Source organism: Misgurnus anguillicaudatus, chromosome 16 (genome assembly GCF_027580225.2).
Source record: "Misgurnus anguillicaudatus chromosome 16, ASM2758022v2, whole genome shotgun sequence".
Lineage (NCBI taxonomy): Eukaryota > Metazoa > Chordata > Actinopteri > Cypriniformes > Cobitidae > Misgurnus > Misgurnus anguillicaudatus.
In genome coordinates, this window is record NC_073352.2 from 18,671,666 (window position 1) to 18,696,919 (window position 25,254).

The window sequence follows — 25,254 nt, forward strand, 5'->3', positions numbered from 1 at the left end:
GTTGAGTAACCAATATGTGAAATTGACACAGAAAAAAAGTCGTTGCACGGACACTTAAAATGGCGGAAATACGTGACAATGACACAGAAAAATTAGCAAAATATTGCGTGACTATTTCACGCAAATTTGTGAGATCAGCTTGCTTTATTTAAAAAATGATGTGCTCTTTTACAATTTCACAGCACACAAGGACATCTGTCCTCAGCTGCTTCAGTCTCTCAACCTCACATATGTATTTAATTGTCTTTGCAATGATGTGACTTCATTTAGTTGCTGAAACGGTGGGGTGTGGAGGGGGGCATACATAGTGCCAAATTAATCTTATTTTAGTGTGTAAAACCACGTACAAATGAAAGCAAACAACTAACAGACAAAGAAAATGACAATACACAATGCATTTAGTTACATCATTACTGACAAATATAAAGAAATTGCTTGAAGGCTTAACATATCACTCACCATCAGGACGATAATTGAAACCCCGCCTGTTTATCGGGCACAAGAGAATTCAAGCAGAACCCAGTTTACCTCTGTTCGGTATAGCTTGCTGATTCTCATCAAGCCTTTTGTTCTTGCGCAGAATGGAAATCTATACAGAAAGCAAAACAAATGACTCAGAATCAAACAAAACAGGAGATGCAGACAAGGACTATGATAAGTTTACCTCAGGGCAACTTCTAGTGTGCAACATGCACTGGACTGAACGCTTTATTTTAAGTTATATTATCAGTATAGCAAATAAAATTAAAAGCCAAAGTGAAAAAGGTTACATACAGTACAATTTTATAAATATGCGAGTGATACCCCAGCTTAGTCATATCGTACATAATGTAGAGAACATTCTGTGAAAATATAAACTTGATATATTTAATATTCAGGGCTTAACATAAAGGACTGCACGGTGGCCCGGGGCAAGCGTGAGAGACGTTCGGGCTAGTAAAAAGTATTGGGCCAGTGCTTCACCCTCAGTCCCTAAAGATATATTTTCATCAATGTATATTATTTAACATCTTGGAAGCAGACATTTACTAGAGTAAAACATGACAAAAGAAACAATGCAATATTTTGCACAATTTGCTGTCAGTTTACAGGTAAAGCAGAAAAGTTGGGAGCCTTTTTTCGTTGGAACATGTCTGTTTCATATGTATACAATTATATTTGATTTTTGAATTATTCTTTTTAAATATGTGACACATATTTTATTGGGGCCAGTGAGAATTTTGGCAGGGCAAGTGAAAACCGAAACCACTGGCCCGACTAGGCCAGTATAAAAAATTATTTGCGTTGAGCCCTGAATATTGTCTGAGTAAGGATTAAAATAAAAGTGAAATCAATCTTTAATGCTTCAAATCTCATAATTAGATTATAAGAATTTAACATGGATTACAGACAGGGTCACATATTTTGGTACTGTACTGTATGCTGCCTTTTCATTTCAATGACAGAATGCCAATCCTGATGATTTTTGGCTTACCCACATGAAGAACATCTTGCGTGGGTACAAGAGACTCTTAGCTTGTGTACACAGATGTTCACATGGTCACAAAGTTTGACTAGTGACCTAGAAATACAGCATTTCTTTAAGTTTTATAATATTTTTTTATCCGTTTAACATGATAACGTTTCTTTGTTACAAAACGTTTAAATTTGATTTTCAAGATCAGTTTTCGAACCGCCGTCTCAGACTAGCCCCCCAAGCGTGGAAGATGCAAAAAAAGCAGTGCTCATCTTTGCACCCATCTTGTGTCCTGCTAGGCCCCTTTCCTTCACGCAGAGTAATTTTCGGTGGTTTCCAACACCACCGGTACCATTCTGAAAAGGGTATTTGTTTGGTTATTATCATAAAGCCACCCTCTTCCTCTCTCTCTCACCACAGTGGGAGGGTTAAGACAGAAGGTGGTGTGGGGAGGAGGCCCCTTTTCCCTGACCCCCGGTGTCAGGGATACATAAGCAACATAGGGCTCCTAAACCAAGTCAAACAGTCTTCATACACTGAGGCTAAGAGCTCTACTGGACCTGGCACGAGCTTCCAATATAAGAAGGGATAAACGCACATCTCAAAGCGGCGGCGCCGTCACACACTCGCACACAGACATACAAACCCACTGTCTCTCTCTTTTTCTCACACACGCGCACGCAAACACAGAGACAAGCGCACGCACCGAGGAGCAAACAGTCTCTCTCTCTTACTCTCTCACTCTCTCTCTCTCTCGCTCACCCACTCTCCTCTCCCTCCCATCCACACACACTCACACACACCACTACAGTATATCAGCTAGCGACTCGCAGAGAAAAGGAGGGGAGAGCAGAAATGAATGTGAAGATCTTGACGCTGGTGATTGTGCTGGTGGTTTCTCTGCTGTGTTCAGCCAGTGCTGGTAAGTCTGGAGCGTGACGGCGTTGCCCTGATCCTCCCATGTTTATTTCTTTCCTCTGCTGTTAGCCTTGGGTTTGGGAATGGGCAGATGTAGTTGATCAGTTACCCAGCATGGTTAGCCTTCTGGGGCTGGGGAGAGGAGGCAAGCAGCACCTGGCTGCGTGCTGTACTGCACTGCAGAGGTTTGCCTTGTTATTGTGCTTATTTAATGAAGTTTATTGTGGTATCGGAGGATTACTTGCTGATTTAGCTGGATAGAGGACAGTTAGTCTGACTTTATAACCATAGCGATGATAATTCATTCTGGTTTCATGTAAAGCTCGGCTTTCTAGGGATATGCGCTGTTGGATATCTTAAAGGTGCACGCTTGCTCGATATTGTGGTGCATGTAATGTGGTGTTAAAAACAGCAGATGGTTGTATAATTCATTCAGCCGGTTTGTATTTCACATTAAAAAAGCCTGGACTGTTAGCACTTACAGTTACTGTAGATGTTTGAAGGTGGATTTAAGCCATTTCTATGGGCTGTGCCACATCATGCACGGTATTCATTCTGTCACTATAGACTGAGCTTCATCTGTGTATTTAATTTAATGCTTAACCTGTGATTCTTTACAAAAACAACCTTGCTATCTTGCCATTTTTCATAGCGACCTCTTTGATTTGATCAAAGATCTGTCACACAAGTCTTAAAGCTGTGACTGAGAGCTGGAGTCAGGTGACTGGTGGCCACCCTGCAGATGTGGTGCAGGTAACAGGCTCATGTTAAAAAAAACAACTGTGGCCCTTGTGTAAATGCCTAAATCTCTGACACAAATCCATGTGAGACTGCTGGGAAGCATGTGTGTTTGAGAAGAGAAGAGCTGAAGTGTGTTTGTGTGTGTGTTAAGGGTGCTGGCTAGCGGCTACTCAGCATGTATCAAACAGCAACCGCGCACCTTACACCCGCATTTCCACACACGTTCATTACGGACATGCTGCTATTTTTATCTCCGTGCAAGCAAATGGGAAGCAATTAGCTTGAGCTACGGTCAGTGTCGTTTTTCACTCTCCCGTGCAAGCGTGCATGGAGCAGCCCATTTCCTTACGGCTGATCCTCATCCTGCACAGCACGCTTTCGGCTTATAACGCCCCATCTGTGAGACATACTCCAGGTCAGACCGTTTGCTTGTTCCCAGCTTTCCGTTATTAGTGGTATTATCTTCATCGAGAGCGTTAAGCATCATGAGATGGGGGAGAGGGAGCCACGGGGAGCCGGAGCTGTGCGCTGTCGCGGGAAGGTGTTGGAAGAAGCTCTGTGTGTAGGCAGCGGGTGTGAAGCCTTTCATCTCCAGACAAACGTTTTTCCTGTACACTAGGAGTTTTCTGGAAATTGCCATCCTTGCGAGAGGGTGCGCGTACGATGGGGGTAACGGGTGCGAGATGAGAGCGTGGATTTCTTGGAGGTTGAAAGAGGGTGGGGACATGCAGAAGTCATGGTGCAACAGGAGCTTCAATACCTCAACCCCGGGCAGGCATTTAGTGTCACCAAGCAGAACGGCTTTGGTCCTGCTAATCTCATCTCTACATACCTCAATCTGCTCGCCTTGTAATGGGCTTCCCCTCAAGAATAGGTGAATCTTCCCACATTGAGCCATTCATAATTCATCCTGAAAGCAATCTGTCTTGCACTCTCATTGCTCTTAGGCCTGGTATGTAAACACTTCATATTGTGGAAACAGTTCAGGCACTCTGGGTTGTCTTAGTCGGATATCGTAGCCTCATCTCTTAGAGTCACAGATGTGCGGGATAAACCCCTTAAAAATTACAGTAGGAGGTGAGGAAAACAACAGGCACCCGGACAGAAGCCCTGAGATGGTGTAATTTTAGCTGTCTGATTTGTCCTTTGTCACAGTCGAGCAGGTGAGCGCACGAAGATCGGATCTCCAGCGGTATCTATTTGAAATCAGCTCTGTGCAAAGGTGCGATTTCACGCAAACTGTCAACAATGCTATTATGTGGTATTAAACTTTGATGTGGCGTCTGAGAATTCGCACGGACATGTCCGCGAAGCCGTGCGTCCTGAGTCAGCGAGACCCCTGCAAAACAAATACTGGGCTCATTTAGGAAATCTTCAGCCATACAATGTTTCTTTTTAGAAGAAAGAGGGAAGAGGGCTGGATGTTTTGAGAAACAACATCAGTGGCCCTGTGCTAACAGCGTGCAGGAAGCATTAAATCATAACTCTGGCTTTTTTTCCACACGCTCACCTAATGCGAAGAAGGTGTTTGCAGCTATAGCCTTGATTATAGGGGCCACGCAGAGAACACAAATAGGCAAACTTTTCCAGATGTCTGGTGATAACATGGCAATAGCGATAGAGCAGCATGACGGAGATGAGCTCCACAGAAAGGTCATTACAGGATTATGTAGAATCATTCAGCGGTGCTTTGAGCCATGATAGAGTTTTGGCCGAGTTCCTCTGTTTCTCAAGCGTACACACACACAGACACAGACGTGCACATGCTCACATATACAGTGCATAAAAAGGTCAATGACTCAGGATTTGTTTTATGAGTAACCTGGATATCCTCAATGGTGTTTCGTAAATGATAACTGGCTCACTGTAAGAACTACAGAGAAACTGAGGGATGTGTAAATAAAATGTAAAGATTTGTCATGTACTAATATGTGTGAATAATAACTAAACATCAAAGCAATAATGGAAACTTAAAAATAACAATCCCAATCTATGAAACCCCAGCTAAAGTCTTTTTTGTGATTTATTGTTTTCTAAATGAATCATCTTATAATGTAAAGTAAAAATATTCTGTGAAAATATAACCTTGATCTTTAATATTGACTGATATCAGATTATGAGACTTTAGGCTGGACTGTACAGACAGGGTCACATTTTATTTTAAGGTAATTGTGATAGCAAGGCTGTAAAAATATGACAAAAAGCACCAAAAACATCTATAAAGGGCCGTTCACATAACGATAACTATATTAGCGTCTAGACATTATAACGATAACTTTATGCAAATTAGCTCACGCGCGAAGCGCTCGCGCAATTGCCTTTAATGACATTAAGTTTTATTCGATATTTCTTCAATGAAACCTTTTGCAATTGTTCACATGTCACTGAATATGTAGCCTAAATATGCTGTCTTGTTGCATTTACACAGCGGGTAACCCAGCAGATATCCTCAACACGCTGCGTTTCGTAGTCTAAACAGTGAATCTAGTTTGTGTAATCTAAGTTAATATCTTACCTTTTTGCGTAGTCAGTGTGGTAGGACAAAAACATTACGTAGGTAATTTCACAGCAACTGCATCAGCGCTGCTCCTGGACACCTGAGGTAATTTTATGTTATATAGACCACCTCCGCATTGAGCTTTTCCACTGTCATTGAAAGTGCGCGTGCACTTGAAGATCAAATAGATTTGATTGGCTGTCAATGGCTTATCGTTCATCAGGTGTGTGTGTGTGTGTGGGGGGGGGTGATCCCAACGATATCGTTCGTTGTATCTTTATCGTTATAGTTTTGATGTGAACTCAGCTTTTGTCTTTAATATAAAACGATTTTCAAAACTATTTTATAGTTATCGTTATAATGTGAACGGCCCTTAACTCGAGTTATATTTAAAGTGCACCTATTTCATCGCAAAAAAAACAACGTTATTTTGTGTATTTGGTATAATACAATGTGTTCACATGGTTTAGGGTTAAAAACACATTCTTTTTCCACATACCTTACATTTTTGTAGCTCCAGATATCCTGCCTTCATTAAACACATTCGCTGCGTCCCAAACCGCATACTTCCATACTATATAGTAGGCGAAAAGCACTACTTCTCGTACTCTTTGCCTACAATATAGTATGGAAGTAGGCGGTTTGGGACGCAGCGTACGATTTTGTACAAAACTCACAAATTTGTACAAACTGTGTCTCTGATTGGCCAGCTAATATGTACGTTGTGATTGATTGGCCTGAATACCTCTGACGTCAGTCGGAAATGTGACGCTTCTTACCATGTTTGAAAGATTCACTCCCAATGCAATGGTGACAGGTGTTAACTTACAGGCTGTGAGTCAAAGCGGGAGGAATTATAATTTCGATCAACAGGCCCAGGAAGTAAACTGTGGCCTACAATTTGTGTGTTTGTTGTAGTCCAAGAAAAGAGATTTACGTTGGAGACTATAACTTGCGCCATTGTTTACCTTGGGGTTTGTACCTTTTGCATATCATCAACATGTACTAATACCCACTTACACACCAAAGGAAACGTAAAATCGTGAATCGGACGAAAGTGGCTCTTTAAATGTATTCTGATAGAAACCAAACACAGCTTTATGAACTCATGTAAATGTATAGTTTTTGTCCCGCTTACCATGAACTGTCATTTTATGGCAAGGCCCGTGAAACAATTCTGAAACTTTTGTGTTACAGGTTTGGATAAACATGACGGTCATAATTGCATTATTTTAATTTCTGGTTCACCTTTAGTATTTTTCTATATACCATCAGTGGCGGCTCGTGACTGCTTATCCGAGGGCCGCAAATTCAAAATAAGTGTTCGGAGTGTCATGTGTGTTGCTTGCGTTTTCAAAATATGTGTTTGTTTCGTCATGCGAACCATGTGCATCACGTTTTGTCAAAATAAGTGCCTGCTGCACACACATTAAAACCATTTATGATAAAAGAGACACTCACGTTCACAAAATCTACGCAATACACTACCTTAACAGTAAACTTTGATTACGCATGAGATTATGCAAGTATCTGGCAAAAGCGAGCGTTTCTTTTATCATAAACCCTTTAGACGCATCTGCAGCAGGCACTTATTTTGACAAAACACATAAAGCACACCGGATTTCTCTACACGCAGATTTTGAAAAATAAGGAACCACATACATGATGGGCTACATGCATGTGTGACGAACTTCGCATCGAGCGCCCTCGAAAAATGAAGTAACCGGCCGCCACTGCATACTATACTGTACTGTTTCTTTATACTGTGCATAATGGCCATTATAACAGATAAAACAAATGTCATTGCCGCCTTCTGTTTTGCCCAGCCACTTGTTGCATCTATAAAAAATATTTTTTGTGACTTACAGTTGCAGAAGTGGTTATTTGCCAGTTACACAGCTCAGGACTTCACAGAGCAGAAGCAATAAAAACTTGCCCTTTACCAAAGAGTACATTTCCTAAGCTCGATCATAATTCACACCGTAAAGACATAAGAGTAACCTTTCAGAAACGCTCCCCGGTGGCTACAGTATGGCAAATGTCTTGACGTGTGACTGCTATACACCAGCATTTCAGAGCACTGTGAATAAATCAAATAACCTCCACTCTTAAACAGATGCAGAGGAGAAATATCCTGAGGGTTGATGGCGAAAAGAAACAAAGCGCAATAAAGAGTGCGATCGAAGCTACGCGATTGTGTAGAGAGCCTTGTATAACCTTCTGATGTGGCGAAGAACACAGCCACTAAAATATTAAAAGGCCTTTAAAACTTCACAGCTGGTGGCCTTGCTTGCCTTTCTAAATTTGCAGGTGGACAAATGCGGGAAATACAAAAGATGTGATGTTTGCGTTCTGCTCTCTTTCAGCGCAACACTTGTACATCTGGTTTAGCTACATGTAGGCACTATCCCCTGGGCTGTAGCAAGCTGACAAACCATTAGCTAGACCTCTTCAACTAAACATCAGAGAACGTATCCCCTCAACACCCCCAAAATCTCCCTCTCATTCCCAGTCTTTTAATTAAAGCCAGATATACCAAACGCCTCGCTGCATCCTTTGGGGCCTGATGTATACCTGATTTATGGCTCACTTTTCAAATATTAAACATTACATTATTGTGGTCGCTGATCGGGTATGATCGAAGTGGACGTGTTTATGAACAGGGAGGCGAAATGCTGAATAAATACTTCAAGTAGGTGAATAAATGTGCTTTAATTACTTTCATGCTCAATTTGAAAAGTACAGGATGAGAAATGCAAGGGAAGAACAGAGGTCTGCTTCATGAACAGCAAAAAATACCCTATTGTGTTTCGTACTCTCCTCATGAGTTCTTGCAGATTATTTCCAGCCTGATCTCACGTGAAATCGTACATATTTTACGAGTTAATTCGTAATTCATACAAAGTTGATCGCGCAAAATCAAATTCTCATGAAAAAAACAACGAAACCGAACCCCTAACCCCAACGTCACAGGGGTCAAGGCAAATCGTACCAAAATTTACGAATGTGGCCGTATGAATGGGCGCATTAGCCAACTCGTAAAATATCGTAAAATATGTACGAATTCTTGTAAGATAGCATTGTTTTTCTGAGGTATATCACACCAAACCATTAACCAGATTTAATACCTTTGCTTTGGGTATTTCATACAGTCTGTTCAGTAACACTGAACTGGGGTACTGATTGCTGTGAGAGGTTTTGATGTGTGAAACTAAATGGATTGTTTATGAGAAGTGTTGGAGAGTTTTTGGAACACTTTACTGATGTCCCCATTGGGAGTTCCCATAATTCCAAGCCTTGAGGTACAGGATATCTGTGTTATGCCTTCAATTTTATTACTCCAAATAATTTACAGCCGAAATAAACCCAAGTTTCAGTGTCCTCACTGATCTTTTTTAAGGAGGGCGATGCATATTAAACCTATGTACTTACACCTCTGTACTAACATCACTCATGAACCACCGTCATATAAACTAAAAAGAATTCTTGTTAAATCTTACGTCTTTCAGTTAGTCGAAAAAGACTTCTGCATAGCTGACTAGACATTGTTTTTAAAATGTCTAGAGGGAGCCATAAAAAACCTGAACATATTATAGAAGTATATATATATATATATATATATATATATATATATATATATATATAAAAACATGCACGCTTGCTAATATCATGTCTTACATTTTGTGTTCTAGGGGAAAGCATAGCTCACGTTGAAAGAATGAAAGAATGTTTGTAAACCTAGCATGCAGAAATTTGAAATAGTTTGTGTAAATATAAACATGCAATTCAGGCAAGCAGTCTGGGATTGTGAAGCTTTACGTTTAATCTTTTTTTGGCTAAACACTCCGGTAAACATACCAACACACATAAACAAAACTGACAGTAAATGAATATTTCCTGTAACTTCACCCACAGTGACCCACAAAGTAACCGTGGGAACCAGGGCAAATTTTCGGAAACAAAAACACTCATGGCATCTTTGTATTAGTCCCAGCTGACACGACAGAGCAATCCATTCACATCTGAGCCAAGCAATGTCCATTCACATTATGACACATATGTGTCTTTTCATGACTGATTGTTTAGAGATGAAAATGTGTGATCTCAGCTGGAAATATCCCAGCATGCACTGGTTGACACCCTTTTCAGCAGTCCCTCAGCACCTCGGCACCGGGCCCAAATGCGACGCCTGGCTGTGCCACCACACTTCCAATTTAAAGGCAGTATGCATGCGGGTTAACGCCACAATGGTTGGGGTGAATGTGCTTCATGGACAATTAAAAAGCTCATAGTAAATGCCGGAGGATCTGGTTGCTGTTTCAAGAGATTAAGGCTAAAGATAGCAGCAAGCACATTCATCACCGCTGACTAGAATTTTTAGGTATCAGTCGCTGCTGCCGGCTTGCCTCAGAGGTAAATCCTCTTTTAGACAACATGCTGTTTGCCCAGAAGGCCAATTCAGAAGAAATCTCACTTAAGATGCTTTGCATGATTGGCTCTCTGATTTTCTTGTGCTTAAAGGTCCAACCTGCAGTAACCTCTAGCCAGTGATTCACCTCTGCCAAACTGAAGAGTTGGTGCAAAAGTCTTAATCAGCCTTACGCCTTTTTTCTGTTCTCTCAGCACATCATTAGCAGTCGAAGCGGCAGCCTTGGCGCTTTGAACCTGCGGCTCTCTGATCATTCGGAACCGGGCCATTTCTAACCACATTATTATAGCTTAGCACTAATTTGGGTCATGTGTAGTTTGCTTGCAAGGCTGCACACCATCGGATGCTGTCAGGAACGATCAGAGAACAGAATGGTGACAAGAAGCTACAGCAACTTTTATCAGAGTAGCCTTGTTGATGGAGCTCAAAGTTGGTTTCGGCTTTGGGGGGTACGAAGGTTATTAAACTAAGAAGAGAAGTTTGAATGCGATATTGCATTTATAATTATGCACTTGGCTAACACTTCAACTCTGAAGGTACTGTAGAGTTCCTTTTTTATTAGTTTGGGAATCAAACCTACAACCTTTGTATGGCTAGAGCCACACTTTACGGGTTAACCCGCAGAGTAGGAAAGCACAATGAAAGCTTTTATCATCTCGTTCTATCACACAAGCACAATGGTGAATATCAAACAGCCCCCCCCTTCAATGAAAATGGGAAACCACCATAACAACTGTCCATAGGGGTTACACCCACCCTCATCCCAATAATGAACCTGTGCTGAAATTCGTAAACTGGGAAACCCATTCCATATTCCGACTGACAACGTCAATGTTCGCTTGTTTGAGTAAGTGTCTTTCACAGTGCCTGCCATGGAAACGTGATTTGAGAGATTGGTACCAGTTTATGCCCAGGCCCTGCACTACTGGTAGGCATGCGATAAGACTCAAGGCTGCTGATTTCGGATGCTTTATTTCCATATCAGAAGTGGTATATTTAGGGACATAATAGCAGACTGTTAAGAAATTTCGTGAGACAAACTGTAACAAGGTCTCATTTATGAGCTAGGCAAGTGATTCATACCAGAGTTTCATGCTAATTAATGCGTCTCATTGTAGGCATAATCCTTATGATCAAGTGTGACTAGCTAAAGGCTAGTCTTAGTGGGCATCAAATTGGCATGCTTGCGTGTGTGGTAGAAAAAAACAGCTAAGTGTGGAGCTCTCTCTCTCTTTCGTTTCACTGAATGAACGTCCTCTGAGATGCAGGGGATCACGCCTCTGACGTCACACGCCGCCAGCTATGGTTACATCCCCGTGGGGCTCCATGCCTCTCCTAGCGCATATGCAGAGCAACACTCAAAGCACAAACAATCCAACAATAACATGCACACGCACGCATTCATTCATAAACATTCACACGTTTGCATTTGGAGGTTATGGGCATACATGTATTAGAAAACATTTGAGTACACCATAGGTTGTATTTTTGTTGGATCAAGTGCAAATGCCACACCTTTCATAGTGCAAGATCATAGATGGTTTCTTACTTGTGCATTTCCATCACTCACAGCATCAGTTTGCAACATGGAAAGGTTGGGAGAAGTTTAAATGTGCATTTGTGGCCTGATATAGTCCAGATATGAGTAACCCACTTCAAGCCAAAATAAACTTGAATTTGGTTATATGTCGTTTTTGCGATCATGTAAGCACAGTCAACAGTGATTATAAGGTGTTTGGTTTCATTTATTTGTTGGATATGGTTAGACCTCTATTGAATTTTCAATGGCATACAAAATTTCTCGTTTTGGGCTAGACGTCTGGGTTTGAACAGCTATTAGACGTTTTTAAAACTCAAAATTGCTTGCTGGATTAGTCTTACTTAACGCTATACGTTTAAAGATCAACATTTGATTGTTGTCTGATATACAAGCAAACACACAAAGCTCCCAAACACTTTGTATCACCTTTGACTTACGATGTGGCTCTGTTGCCTGTATCCATTATGCATGTTGGTGGAGACGCCCTAACAAGAGCTGTTATGACTGCAGTCTCAAGCTGTGGAGAGTGAGAAGCTGGATGTCTGACAAATAGCCAGGCACTGCTATCATCATGCCTGGTGCTGCATCCATCTCCCTGCTCTGTATTATTGTCTGAAAAATGATGGCAAACCGAATATTCTGTAAGTGACGACGATAAATCAATACGATACTCCTGTATTGTGTCCTGCAAACAAACTAACCAAGCAAGACGAATTTTTGAAATATATTACAGATTGATTGTTTGTAGCATTCAGCTGATTTGAGATGGGTGGTGGGGGCGCATTAGAAGGGGAAATGCATAAGCGCAGATAATGCATGTATTACAAGCAGCCATAAATAAAAGCTGCCCTCTCCTCACCTGGTTCTGCTTTGCGTGTAAGTAGATCTAATCTTTAACTTCCTGGAGCGGTGAGGAAAAGATTCGATCCATCTGTTGCCCCCAGCCTAAAGGTCCTCTGACTAGCCTAAACTTCAATTTAGGCATTGAAAATCATAGTTCTTTATTTTTAGTGTTGTGTGTTTGTATAGGGAGTGTATTGTACATTTAGGCCAGTCAGAGACATTCGGTAAACCATTCATCAGATACGGTTCACCCTTTATAAACGTTGCCTACCCCGGGGCCCTCTCTCTCGTTCTGTCAGGAAAGTGCCGTGTGATGGATAACTCTCTCAGCTAAGAGGCAGCGCTGGGATTTACAGGGACACAAGGTGTCCAGCAGAGGCGAGGCATGGTGAGGCAGTCATGTTACAAAGTCAACATAATGGATAACGCCTAAGAAGCGTGGTAAGGTGGGACGAGAGGATGAGATGGCAACTGTCTCACTATCTTTCACTAACCTGGAGCTACTGTAGAGTTACCACCTGCACTTCCCACTACGCCACCGTCCTTACTTAAATTTAAATCAGTGGTGGCGTCTGCTTATTAGTGTTGGCAAAATTCTCCCTTTATTAAACTTTAATTGGATTCGGGGTCTTTGATAAGTATGGCTATATCGTGAGAAGCATTTATTGGAATATAACTTTCTGGCTTGCTTGTCATTAGTTGGTGAACCTGGAAGGTATTACAGCAATTGGAGAGAGGCCCTCTATCAGCACCATCAGATTTAATGCAATAAGCAGGCTAAAGCATTTTCATCCCTGGTAGGGTCTGGTAAACAAGCAGTATGTTAAGAGATCACATCAGCATATGCCATCTATTATAGTATATCCACGGTTATTGCACTTGTCACTTTGTATTCATCACACTGGAGTGCAGAAGATCCAGCTGCAATCAGAGTAATTTAAAGACTTCGTAAAACAAGACGATAAGTGCTTAAAATAGACCACCCTCAACAACAATGCAAGTCACAGAAAGTGAATTCACGCAGATTTAAATCGCTATACAAAGATTTTATTTTTAGCAGCATTCTTCTTATTTCTAGTTCAAGATGAGAATTTTCCAAGAGATGTTTTCTCATCCAAAGGAAAGTGGTGAGCAAATGCTTCCTGTCAGTTTGTGACGGCGAGAAATCTCTTAAATGGTGACAAATGCAGATAAAGCTGTGCTGATGTACTGTGTTCAGCTCAGTCTGTCCAGGTGTAATTACAACCTCCGCTGTCTGCCAAGCCGAACATTGTGTGTCTGCTCCCTCAAAGACATTTCAAGACTATTGTTTTTGCTGTGGGGACAATTTGTTGGACTGAAAAGCTAAGAACAGATTTTTTAAAAACTAATGATCACAAATAAGGAGAGGGAAATCTCTCATAGTTGATAGGACTGTTCATAATATGAAGCATTACATCCAGATAAGAAAGAAATGACGTGAATGCAGACAGAAAGTGTAAACTTGCTTTATTCATTTTGTATGTGGAGCAATAGCCGGGGGATAATTCTCGGATTAGCATGGCTGGTGATGGGTTTAGTGCGGTTTCCTTCTTTCATGAGATGTTGAAATATGCAATGGAGCTCTTTTGTGTGGCAAATGAATTAGCCTACTGTTGGAAGCATTAATCTGCTGTGAACGTGTAATATGTCAGCTAAAAGCGATTAGCGTGAAAATAGCTCGTATTTGAGTTGTCAGGAATTTAAAAAATATATAGTTTAAAGACATTCAAAGCATAAGCAGACTAACATCAACATGTTTAGCCTTGTTACCACCCACATACTGCTCAAGCACATAGTAAGAATAAAGACTTGAGTCCTTTAAATGCTGTATGATTAGCAATTTTATGACATTAGCAACACTTTACAATAAGGTTGTATATATATTTACATTAGTAAATGCTTTAGCTAACATGAACTAAGAAGGATCAATATAGTTTTTCAGCATTAACTACTCTTTGTTAATGCTAGTTAATGCCAATACAATAATTATTCATGTTAGTTCATGGTGCATTAGCTAATGTTAACAGTTACAACATTTTATAATAATAATATTTTAGTAAATGCTTTATATACAGTACTGTGCAAAAGTCTTAGGCAACCAACACCAGACATGTTGTTGTTGAGGTTTTAATGTCCATCCATATTTATTTTTCAATCAATTTTATTATGATACAAACAGAAAATAAAGGAATACTACTTTAGGCTTCGTCATCGTGTAGTGTGACTTCTCTTGGCACTGAACACATCTTGAGCGTTTTTGAGCAGAATGAAGTAAAAAGACTAATTTATTAGATTTATTAGATTTAATTTTATTTAGGTTTAAAGGTGCAGTGTGTAACTTTTAGAAGAATCCCTTGGCAGAAATGCAATATAATATACATAACTATATTATCAGTGCTGTATAATGACCTTTCATAATGAACTATTATGTTTTAATTACCCTAAAATGAGCCGTTTTTATCTATATACACCGAGGGTCCCCTTACATGGAAGTCGCCATTTTGTGCCGCCATGTTTCTACAGAAGCCCTTAACTGACAAACTTTACCAAGTTGTCTCTGATGATGACTTGTTTGTCCTATAGTGGCTAGCATAGCTTCTCTATGCGTTTCAAAAGCGAGGGATGAGCCGTGGACTGAGCTGTTGGGGGCAATTTGAAATAGAGCTGAAGATCTTTGCCCGAACCCGACGGGCTCGGGCGGGTTCGGGCTTCATTTCTAACATTTTACACGGGCTCGGGCGGGCTCGGGCTTCCGCTCCGGCTTTGTGAGGTAAATGAGCAGTCAAGTTCAGTAGCGCAGGACCGCGCTGAAGCCATTTATTTAATAATTTTCCTCATCAAAAACATGTAGCCTAATCTTGGTGAGTAGGTTTTTCAATGTATAACTAAATATTAATTGAGTCTTAAATACATAATTTAGACAAAGGATATAGACTAATGTTAGCAGTAATGGAGAGAAGTGCCGACGCAAATCCCACGGAGCCTTTCTCTTAATTTCGTTATTGCCAAATACCCATCTTAATTCAGAATGTATTATCTTAATTTAATTCGTTAAGAAATAATATTTTTTATTGGCCTATTTATAGTGTATTGCATAGGCCTATTTAGAATGAGATGTTACAATGTTACAGATGACTTATTTTATTTCTTTGTTTCAACTTCCAAGGTTGCGTGTAGATTATTAGTCATGAATAAATAATGTTAAAACCTGTGAAAATTACTCATTCTTGAAAAAAGCTGTGTGTGTGCGCACATTTAAATAATGTCGGGCTGTAAACGGGTTCGGGCTTTTAAAAAGCTGTCAATCTAAATGTAAGTTCGGGTTCGGGCTGCATTCTGTCGGGCTCCGGTCATTTCGGGCCTAACTTTTAAGGCCCGATTACAGCTCTAATTTGAAACCTCAACACTAGATGGCCCTAAAATTTACACACTGCACCTTTAAGAGATACTACAGTTTCCTGCTATTGCTCAAGTGAAAGGGGAGTTTATCCTAAAAACTTGACACATCAGTTTACCTTTTAATACCGTTTTTAATATTATATACACATTTCCTGTATTTTCTGTATGTATTCTATTAAAGAGACTGCGAAACAATTATATATGATCACTATTAACATTGCAAAAACAACAAATCTAATTATAGCATGGTGGCCTAAGACTTATGCACAGTACTGTATATATATATATATATATATATACATATATATTAATTGTTATATATTGTTAATAACTTTGTGAAACTATTGCTCGTTGTAACTTCATGTTAGCTTATGCATTTACTAATATTAACAAATGCAACCTTATTGTAAAATGTTACCACAATAGCTTTCATTCTCTGTAAAGTGAAAAACATCATGTTACTGGCTGTTACAGTGACAAAAAGTGACTTTATTCAACCTTTAAGTTTTAACAGTCGCTGTTATTTTCATGTTACCCTATTTATACATGTATATAGTATGCTGTATACTATGACTCAAATGTGCAACTTGATCGCTTTAAGATGTAATGATGTTTACTTCAAATAATTGTTATATTTTGAGAAGAAAGTTGCTCTTTGAAAACTTCTAATGTAGGTTGTCTGTCACTCCCTAGGGAGATGTTAGGAATGTCTTGACCCAATGAGAGTAATCTTATTCAAGTTCTCGCTGGGAAAAGGTTAATGGGATTCTCTGTTTACTCTTAAGGATAGGCATTTGTTGAGCTCTTACTGAAAGATTCCTTTTTTTAAGGAGCTGGAGTTATTTTTCCGGCTGCATGTTAGCATGTGTCGGTGTTCAAGACAAACATTGACTGAACGGTTAATGCAGAAAGATATGAAAAGATGATGAATTGGGAAAAGTGGAATGAATTGTCTGTTTTGCTGAAAGGTCGTGCGTAAAGTTTGGATAGAAGAATTAGTAAGCAGTGGCCTGAACGTTCACAATATTCTGAAACGTGAAACATGACTGATGATTGACCAAGCAAGCTTTCAAATTTATTTCCTTCAGTAAGATAGACTGGAATTCAGCATTTGTCACTGAAAACATGCTGTAGGGAGACACAAACAAAACACCATCAGAATGCCAATTCAGAACTTGAATGGGAGATCATTGACATCAGATAGTGCTGCGCAGATCAAGGTCTTCCTGAAACCTCCCAGAATGTTTGCTCTCTCTTGAACACTTGTTTGATTTTTCTAAAGAGGTGAGAGGTTAGAGACGCATTGATGTGGATCAAGCTGTGGATATGAGACAGGCTTAAAGGATCTACTCACACTTATTGGGAGATGACTGGAAACATCTGGGCACGCTCACAAGAGGGTGCGTGCAGGCACACAGACATGCAGGCAAATATGTGCTTAGGACAGACGTCTCCACAGTGGTCTTGAGGTGATGAGATTTCAAAGATTTGTATGTAAACAAAAGTGTCCGTGACCGTGGGACACAAGACATTGGCATCTCTACTTTCTTTTGCTGCAATAAATGACAGGAATAATGTTTCTTTAAGGCGAACTGTAAAGTTTTATTTTATTCCGGAGACTATAATGTAAGCCATTCTCAAAAGTGCTGTGTGCAACATTACCTTAACCAGTGGCGTGAATTTGGGACCTGTTTGCCTGTTTTTGCTATTCTGTTTGGTGACACTTATGACACAGAAATGATACACTTCACCTTTAAAGGGGCCATGGCATGAAAATCTGACTTTTTCCATGTTTAAGTGCTATGATTGGGCACTTCAATCAACCTAGAAAATGTAAAAAAGATCAACCCAGTAACTTTTGGTAGTTTTGGTAAACCATTCCATACAAGCACATGAAAAAATAGGTCGTTGAAATTTGGCTCTTATTATAAAAATACCACCCCTTGATCTGCACTATCCAACCACAGCACTGTCATTTAGTGCAGAGAAAAGCACAATTGAGTTTTAATTGCAACAAACCACCATAATTGTGATCAGTGTTTGAATTTCATCAGCTCATTTGCATTTTAGAGGACACACCCAAAACGGCACATTTTTGCGCACACCTACAAAGTGGCAATTTTAACATGCTATAATAAATTATTTATAAGGTATTTTGAGCTAAAACTTCACATATGTGCTCTGGGGACACCAAAGATTTATTTGACATCTTAAAAAAGTGTTGTGCCATGGCCCCTTTAAAAAAATTGACTTGGGTACATGTATTTGTGTTGTTTATTGTTTAACATATCATATTTCTGTCTGCAGGTCCAGTGGCCTCCACCGAGCATAGCAAAGAGCTAGAGGAGGTGGGCAGCATGAGGACTCCTTTGCGGCAGAACTCCGCTCGAGCCGGCCGGAACCAAAGACCTTCTGGCTGGAGGAGGAGACGCCCTCGACCCCGCCTCTCCCATAAGGGGCCCATGCCATTTTAGAGCAAGGTCAGTTTGACATTACAAGTGCAATGCATTATAATGCATATCTACAACAGCGAATAAAAGAAATAAAACAATACACTCTACATTGAAAAAAAATTATTCATTTAATTTCCTCAATTTTTTTAAGGTAAGTGGTCGCAATCAATTTATTTAAGCTATATTTAAACAAAAGTTTTTTGTTTTGTTTTTCTTTTCTTTTTTTTTTAAATGTAGCTTAAATAAATTGATTGCGACCACTTACCTTAAAAAAATTTATTCAATTGAATGAATTTTTTTTTCAGGGTATAAAAAATGGGTCAAAAAGAGATCAACCAAACAAACCTATGCTGGGTTCATGTTGGGTCAAATATAAACGTTTTCTGGGTTAATAGCCCAGCATTTTTAAATAAAAGAAATACACATTTCAGCTGGAAATGAAAAGGTTCTGTGGAGCAGCTTTTAAATTTTTTTGTGAACAATTGGCATATAGTGAAACTGTAAAAGGTAATAATACAAGAAAAGGTTTCTGATTGACAGAAACCAGCTCGCTCATTCACTTCTTTCATGAATTATAAATTACTGTTGGCACAGAAAAACTGCTTGTCTTTGAGATTACCGGACTTTAGACTGCTGGCTTTTGTGGTTGGTCCCAATCTTTTCCAGCAAATCTACAAAAACCCATACAGGGCGGAATATAATACATTGTAAATGTTGCATTAAACCGACATACCAGTAATCTGAGTCAATATTTTTTGTTATCTTGATTATGCCAATTAGGTTCACAATCAAAAGATAATATTAATTAAAATCCAGAATCTCACTTAAAACAAGATTATTTAACAATCACCATTTCCCCAGGCAAATACTTTAATCTTTACATCCAGGAAAATAATGTTTCACTTCTTACAAACACTGTCTCCGTGAAATTCCCAGTGATGTAGCACCAAAGCCCAGATTTCAAAGCAGCTCCGATTAAGAAAAGGGTTTTATTTACAAAGTCAATAAATAGCAGAAACGTATTTGACAGATCTTATCAGAATGTTTACCTTTAATCATTTATAGTCTTTGTACTGAAAAGGTGACCCGTGGTTTTGCAGAAACTAGGGGATTTTGAAAGAAAGATAAATGGATTAAACAAAAATCGTGTGGAGCGATAACCGTGGTCTCATTCACAGCTTTCTCACACATGGCCCCTCAGACCAAGATGACTCGAGACGGTACAATATCCCCACAGGAGTCCATAACACTAGCCTGCTGAGTCTCGCCATAAATTAGCCCCATAAAGTGTATAAAGAAAGACAAGTCAGCTCTTTAGTTAATCGTTTTTAAAGAGAGAGAGAGATGGAAGGATTTAAAGGTGAGAAATCCCAAGCCCTCCAATCAAGCACAGTTTTACAATCTAAGGCGAATTCGATTAATATGGTTTGTTAAAAACATCCATTCATTTGCTTCATCAATCCAACAAAAATACAAGTGTGACATCACAGAGCAAGATCTCTGCATGTCAGTCTGTACTCGTGGTGGGACAACACAATTTTTTTGGTCGCAGTTCATCCAATAAAAAGCACAAATTCTTTAGCCGATTTAGACAGTCAATGCTTGTTTTGATCCCCAGACAGCACAATGAGGGTAAGCTTCAGGAAGCTGTGTAGCTCCATTAAAATGAACGCCCCAGTGGCTCACAATGTAGACTCCACAAACAGCACTTCAACCCCAAACAAGACGAAGATTTCCCTTTCTTTCGCCTCCTATTTAGGTTCAAAGTTCACGTCTTTAGCGCATTCACCCACATTCCTATAGAGTAGCCTGTTTTAAGAGACCACAATGCCAGTCGGGCCTGCAGTACCAAACTTAAACGCAAACTTTTCTCGTAAAACTCCACAGTTAATCAAATTAATGTGATTTTTTTAAAGACTAATCATTCCTATATTTCGGTTGACATTTATATTCATTTTTATTACCACAGGCTTGCAAGAACAAATATAGCATGTTGTGATAATTACTGTATGACATTGTACAGTAAATCAGTCCATTCCCCAATTGGGACTCCCACTAGTGTCTGACCTGCATCTGGCTTGTGTACAACATGTCACATTTTCTGCAGTGTGAGAAACGTAGCCTCACACTTCATCATCTATAGCTTAAACGGGGCACAGAATGACCGGGGCAATTAACTTCCCTCAAGAGCTGATAACAGCCAGAGAAGCCCATGCAGAATAAGGCAACAGCGGAGCCACTTAAAAAGCTTTTCTCTTTTATCATTACATTCACCGCGCCAGCTGATGAAAAGCATGTCTTCATTAGAAGCCCGAGCAAATGCATCAAGATCAACAGAAAACATCTAAGTTTACACCAGGTTACATTTTGGAAAAAATTAAATCAGACCAACTTGTATGAGTAAGCGCTGATAAAAAAAACTTTATCTTGAGAGTCTCCTAAAGACTAACCAGTTTTAACCTTGTGTATAGCATCATTGGAGATGAAGTAAAAAGCTCAGCTGACATTATGAGAACTGAAGGTTGTGGTAATGGAACGCAAGCAAGACAAGAATGAACAACCCATTACAACATCCAGATGCCACAACATATAAGAGTCAACAGCATGCACTGAGGCTTTCTAGTAGGCACTGCAGACAACAAGAAATTGGAAATCAGCCTCATTCAGTACAAAGGCTCATATTGGCTAAAACAAAGTTCCTCTTTTAAAATGCCCACAGCATCCGTGATGTCATAGCGCACGCATAAACACGATGTGTGATGAACAACAAAAGATGAAACAGGTCAGGATAAGAATCTTTGATCTTTTATCGCATGACGCGAACACAAAAATATGCAGGTGTAACAAAGATAAAAAAGAAAGCTGTTATCGCTCAATGGGCACTGTTGTCATGTTAGATAACTATGTGAGCCATCTAAGAGATCGTTTTTCACAACAATGTTTTCAACCTTAACGCTATTTTTTATGAATTTTCATTTGATTAAGTTCATTTACACGTCAACAGGGTTTTGGGGTCCTAAAAACAAACTTTTGAAGATGGATTTCAAAGTTTAAAGTTTTGAAAACGATGCCTTGTCATATCTGTGTACACTAAAAAAATGTAAATCTGTAATAATGGTGATGTCATGCGTACAGTATGTGTTAATTCAGTATATACAGCAATGGCAGCTGAGTGTGCCAACGTTATCTCATGGCAATTCGTACTTATTTTACGAGGTGGCTAATTCGTATTAATTGGTACGACCACATTTGTACATTTTTGTACGATTTGCCTTGGTGCCAGTGTTATGCTGCATTCACACCAGCCGCAGTAGAGGTGAGTGATTTCAATGTTAAGTCAATGTGATGACGCGTTGAACCGTGTCTGGAGATCTCCCGGCGCGAATGAGGTGTTAAGCGCGGCGCGGTACACGCAATTCCACCTCACTGAAAAATGAAAAATTTAACTTCGGAGGAAAAACGCACCGCGTTAACCAATCAGGAGCTTGCTATAGTAGTGACGTGATTACAGGAAGCGAGCCAAGTCGCAGAAGCCCCTCTCATGACGCGAATTTCCGTGTAAATGTCTTGATGACAAGAATTTCACGCGTGAATGAAGCAAGTACACTCAAACTGTTCAAGCGGCAAACTAGGCGCAATAGACGCGATTTTGACCCCTCAAACGCGGTTAGGAGTGAGGTTTCGGTATTTTTTTTATAATAATTGTACGTTTTTGCACGATTAAAGGGATAGTTCTGCCAAAAATGAAAATTACCCCATGATTTACTCACCCTGAAGCCACCCAAGTTACATAGGTTCATTCTTTTTCATGCGATATTCAGATATTTTTGAAAATGTCCTAGCTCTTCCAATCTTCATAATAAATTAAAACGGCATCCGCTCCTTCAAGTCCAAAGAATGTGCATCTATCTTTCGCAAAAGTAATCTTTTTGTCTTCTTGATTGTTTGTATTTATCACTCTGTGTAGAATGCGTATGTGCGCAGGTGTGTAGTGTTTCTTTACAAAGTAATATCGCCACCTACGGGCCTGGCGTGCATAATACAGCCATTTAGTCGCAAAGGAAAAAGATTTATGTTTTTTACTACATTGGTGTTGTGTTAACAGACCAGTGGTACTTGGGGGGATGGCAACCATAAAGTTTGAGAACCACTGAGCCTATAAGTCACGTAAAAAGAAAAAAGGTCTAAAAGATTACCTCACTGATCTACACTGATACTGAAAGCTTGCTTAAAGTAGAGCGTAGAAACAAAAAACGCAAAGATGAATTTTTCTGTGTTTTGAAAGCTCCAATTTTTTTGAACTCCATGCATTTACAATGTTCTGATTTAGCCTGACCATAACAATTAGTAACTGTAATTGGAAAGCAGTGATTGGCTGTGTAAATTGTACTTTATTCATTGTTCTTTTGTTTTTTTTAACAGGCACAGCTTAAAGTGCCCTCCCCCTTGGTTCTGATTTCTATGCTCTTCCTTTGCCTTGGGGGGCCTTCCAACAAGGGGCCTTTGCTAGCCCAGCCTGAAGAGTGATGTCCATAGCACCTGCTGGTTCTTCAAGCAACTCTTCTTCTGTCCACAAAAAACCAGGACAAGCCACTCACCCTCAGCTCAACGAAGAATTGTGGGCCGGGAAAAGGGGTGGGGGGTATTGAGCCCGAGCTATCAGATTCTGTCTCTCTCTCTTAGTCTGTCTCTCTCCACCTGTGGTTTTCCTCATTTGCTTTCTAGAGCCCTTTCATGGCCACACTTTGCATGATGTGTGAGCAGTGGGGAGCCTGGTCCAAACAGTTAAAGCGTCAGTTTCTTCTCTGAGGTGTGCTAGACCCATTCTCTCCAAACGTCAAGGTGACCACAGCGCTTTGTTTCATTGCTATGAAGTGGCTTATAAATGATGTTGATGAGGGAGAGAAGTGGCAGGGAACCAAAAGTTAAGGCACTGTTTTGAACGACCTCATCAGGGTCCGCTATGGCCAGGTCGGCAACTTTCATGTTTTATACATCTCATCATCTTGCCTACTACAAAAACCAGACCGTGTTTTTCAAGAGAGTATCTTAACCTTATCAAAGCTACATGATTTAGTTACGATGGCTGATTATAATATTACCTCGGAAAATTATTGCTTTGTTGAAAGGATATAATCAGGTTTCCGGTAAACGACACATCCACTACGCACAGCTCGATTACATTTCATCCATCTTCTTACGCGACCCTCATTTCATTGTGCCGTCCGATGGGCATTACACATCACCCTACCAATGAGCCTAAGAGCCGTCAGCACTCAGAGGCTTAAAGATAAAGCCACATTTTCTCATTATAAAATCACACTCCACTTCGATGAGCGTGAGATCATCAGTCCTGAGCCCTCTTCTCTCCCATGAAACACGCTGCTTTATAGCAGAATACATGACTGTTAACTGGCCAGGGTGATCTGCTTAACACGCAGACCATCTCTCCTTTTAATGAAGTGCCAAATAGCAAATCTACTCCACAGTGCTGCCAAGAGAAGAAAAGAAGTACCTCTTATTTTGGGGAAGCATAACATCTAACCACATGTATGCATTTTGCCACGTTTGTTTCAACATCCAATGTAAAGGCAATGGTAGCAAAGATCATAGACCAAAAAACAGATATCTTTACAATGCTATTCGTACTCTCTATTCTCATTATTTGGCCCTACACTGGCAAATGTCTTTATTTTACATTATACTGGAATTAATTTCTTATTGGTTTTCATTCTTTTGTTGTTAAGTTGATTTTCTCAGGGTGCTGTGACAGAAGCCTGCGTGCTCAATATTACATGCATTTATTTAAAAAAATCACATTATTTGTATCTGCACCATTTAGCTTCATGTTATGTATTCACAGCCGTAGCTACATATCCAGACTACGTTTATACAAACCAATATTGTTTTTCTCCCCATTGGGAGCAGTTGCCTTTTGGGTTTAAGCTTCTTTAGGTGGCTGTGATGGCCACGTCCCACTGCTAATTTATTTTAGATGGGCATTGATAAAACCGTTCTCAAAGAGCTCAATCGAATTGGCATGACCCACACCTACCCCAGTTGATTTACCTTTATGATGTAATAATCATAATCGTAAAACCCCAGTGGCCCCTAGAGGTCTGTTTTGACTTCACTTGTAGCTTTCAGTAGGATACCAGTAATGAGGCAGAGATAAGAGGCTTTAACGAGACTGTTAACCAAACATAACTCCAATGCTTAATTAGACAACGCAGATAAAAGTTATTTTATGCAAATTAGCATTTTAGTCCCTCCCCCTTGTGTATACGCCACAAAAACAAAAATCAGCTCTTCAAAAGAGAGTGCCTGAAACCACAGCAGTAAAACACCCGGCCAAGCTCACTTTGATTAAAAATGTATCAAATCTTAAAGGCACTGTGAATACGAATAATTCCAGTCATGCCGTTTTTATCTTCAACTGTCTCAGATGTGGATTTCTTTAGTGCTTTCTCGGAAGGACAGCACTCGGAAAAGCTCTGCATCATGAGGTCAGATGCAGACAAGATCAAGATGAGTTCCTATACACTCCAAAACAGTCAGAAAAGTACTGTGCAAAGTAATGCACACTGTTGTTCATGAATGTATCTCTACCATCTTCACCCGAGCTCAGCTGTGGGTTAGTTTAGTTCAAGCCTTGAATCTAGAAAAACTACCATGTTACTGCAACACATGACAACCAACCCCAAACCCTTTACCCACTGATGGTGATGGTTATCTGTTTCATTGAACATCCAAAGACAAATATGACAAAATCCAAAGCTGGCTATAGCACAGACCCCATCAATCATTTGGCATTCCTCCAACACCTCTGTGCGGATATGCAAGGCTGCACTTTTGCAATTCCATTATGCTGCTGGAAAAATAAATCCTGAAAACGTCTTTTGGCATGTAATGGTTTTCCAGTGTCTTGTGACAATTAAATTGACTCATTCTTGTCTA

General features: G+C 39.9%; 2 protein-coding genes across 2 annotated transcripts in view; one reads left to right on the top strand and one right to left on the bottom strand.

Moving 5' to 3' along the window:
• Positions 1-5,753, bottom strand: part of xpnpep2 (X-prolyl aminopeptidase (aminopeptidase P) 2, membrane-bound) — an 86,942-nt gene extending 81,189 nt beyond the window's left edge. Inside the window, exons 1-2 of the mRNA XM_055178388.2 lie at positions 5,631-5,753; positions 460-589 (exon numbers count right to left, since the gene is read on the bottom strand). The gene's annotated coding sequence lies outside the window, so the exon portion shown is untranslated. The remainder of the gene's footprint in view (positions 1-459; positions 590-5,630) is intronic.
• apln (apelin) lies at positions 1,978-25,254 on the top strand. The gene is made up of 3 exons (XM_055178369.2): positions 1,978-2,378; positions 18,152-18,324; positions 22,720-25,254. The coding sequence occupies exons 1-2, from the start codon at positions 2,312-2,314 to the stop codon at positions 18,316-18,318; spliced, it is 234 nt and encodes a 77-aa protein (XP_055034344.1). The 5' UTR covers positions 1,978-2,311; the 3' UTR covers positions 18,319-18,324; positions 22,720-25,254.

What these genes read in the sequence shown, in the direction of transcription:
- apln (XM_055178369.2), top strand. Translation starts at nt 2,312, where the DNA reads ATGAATGTGAAGATCTTGACGCTGGTGATTGTGCTGGTGGTTTCTCTG. An exon ending in GCTGTGTTCAGCCAGTGCTG is followed by an intron (nt 2,379 to 18,151) that starts GTAAGTCTGGAG and finishes TTCTGTCTGCAG; the next exon opens with GTCCAGTGGCCTCCACCGAG.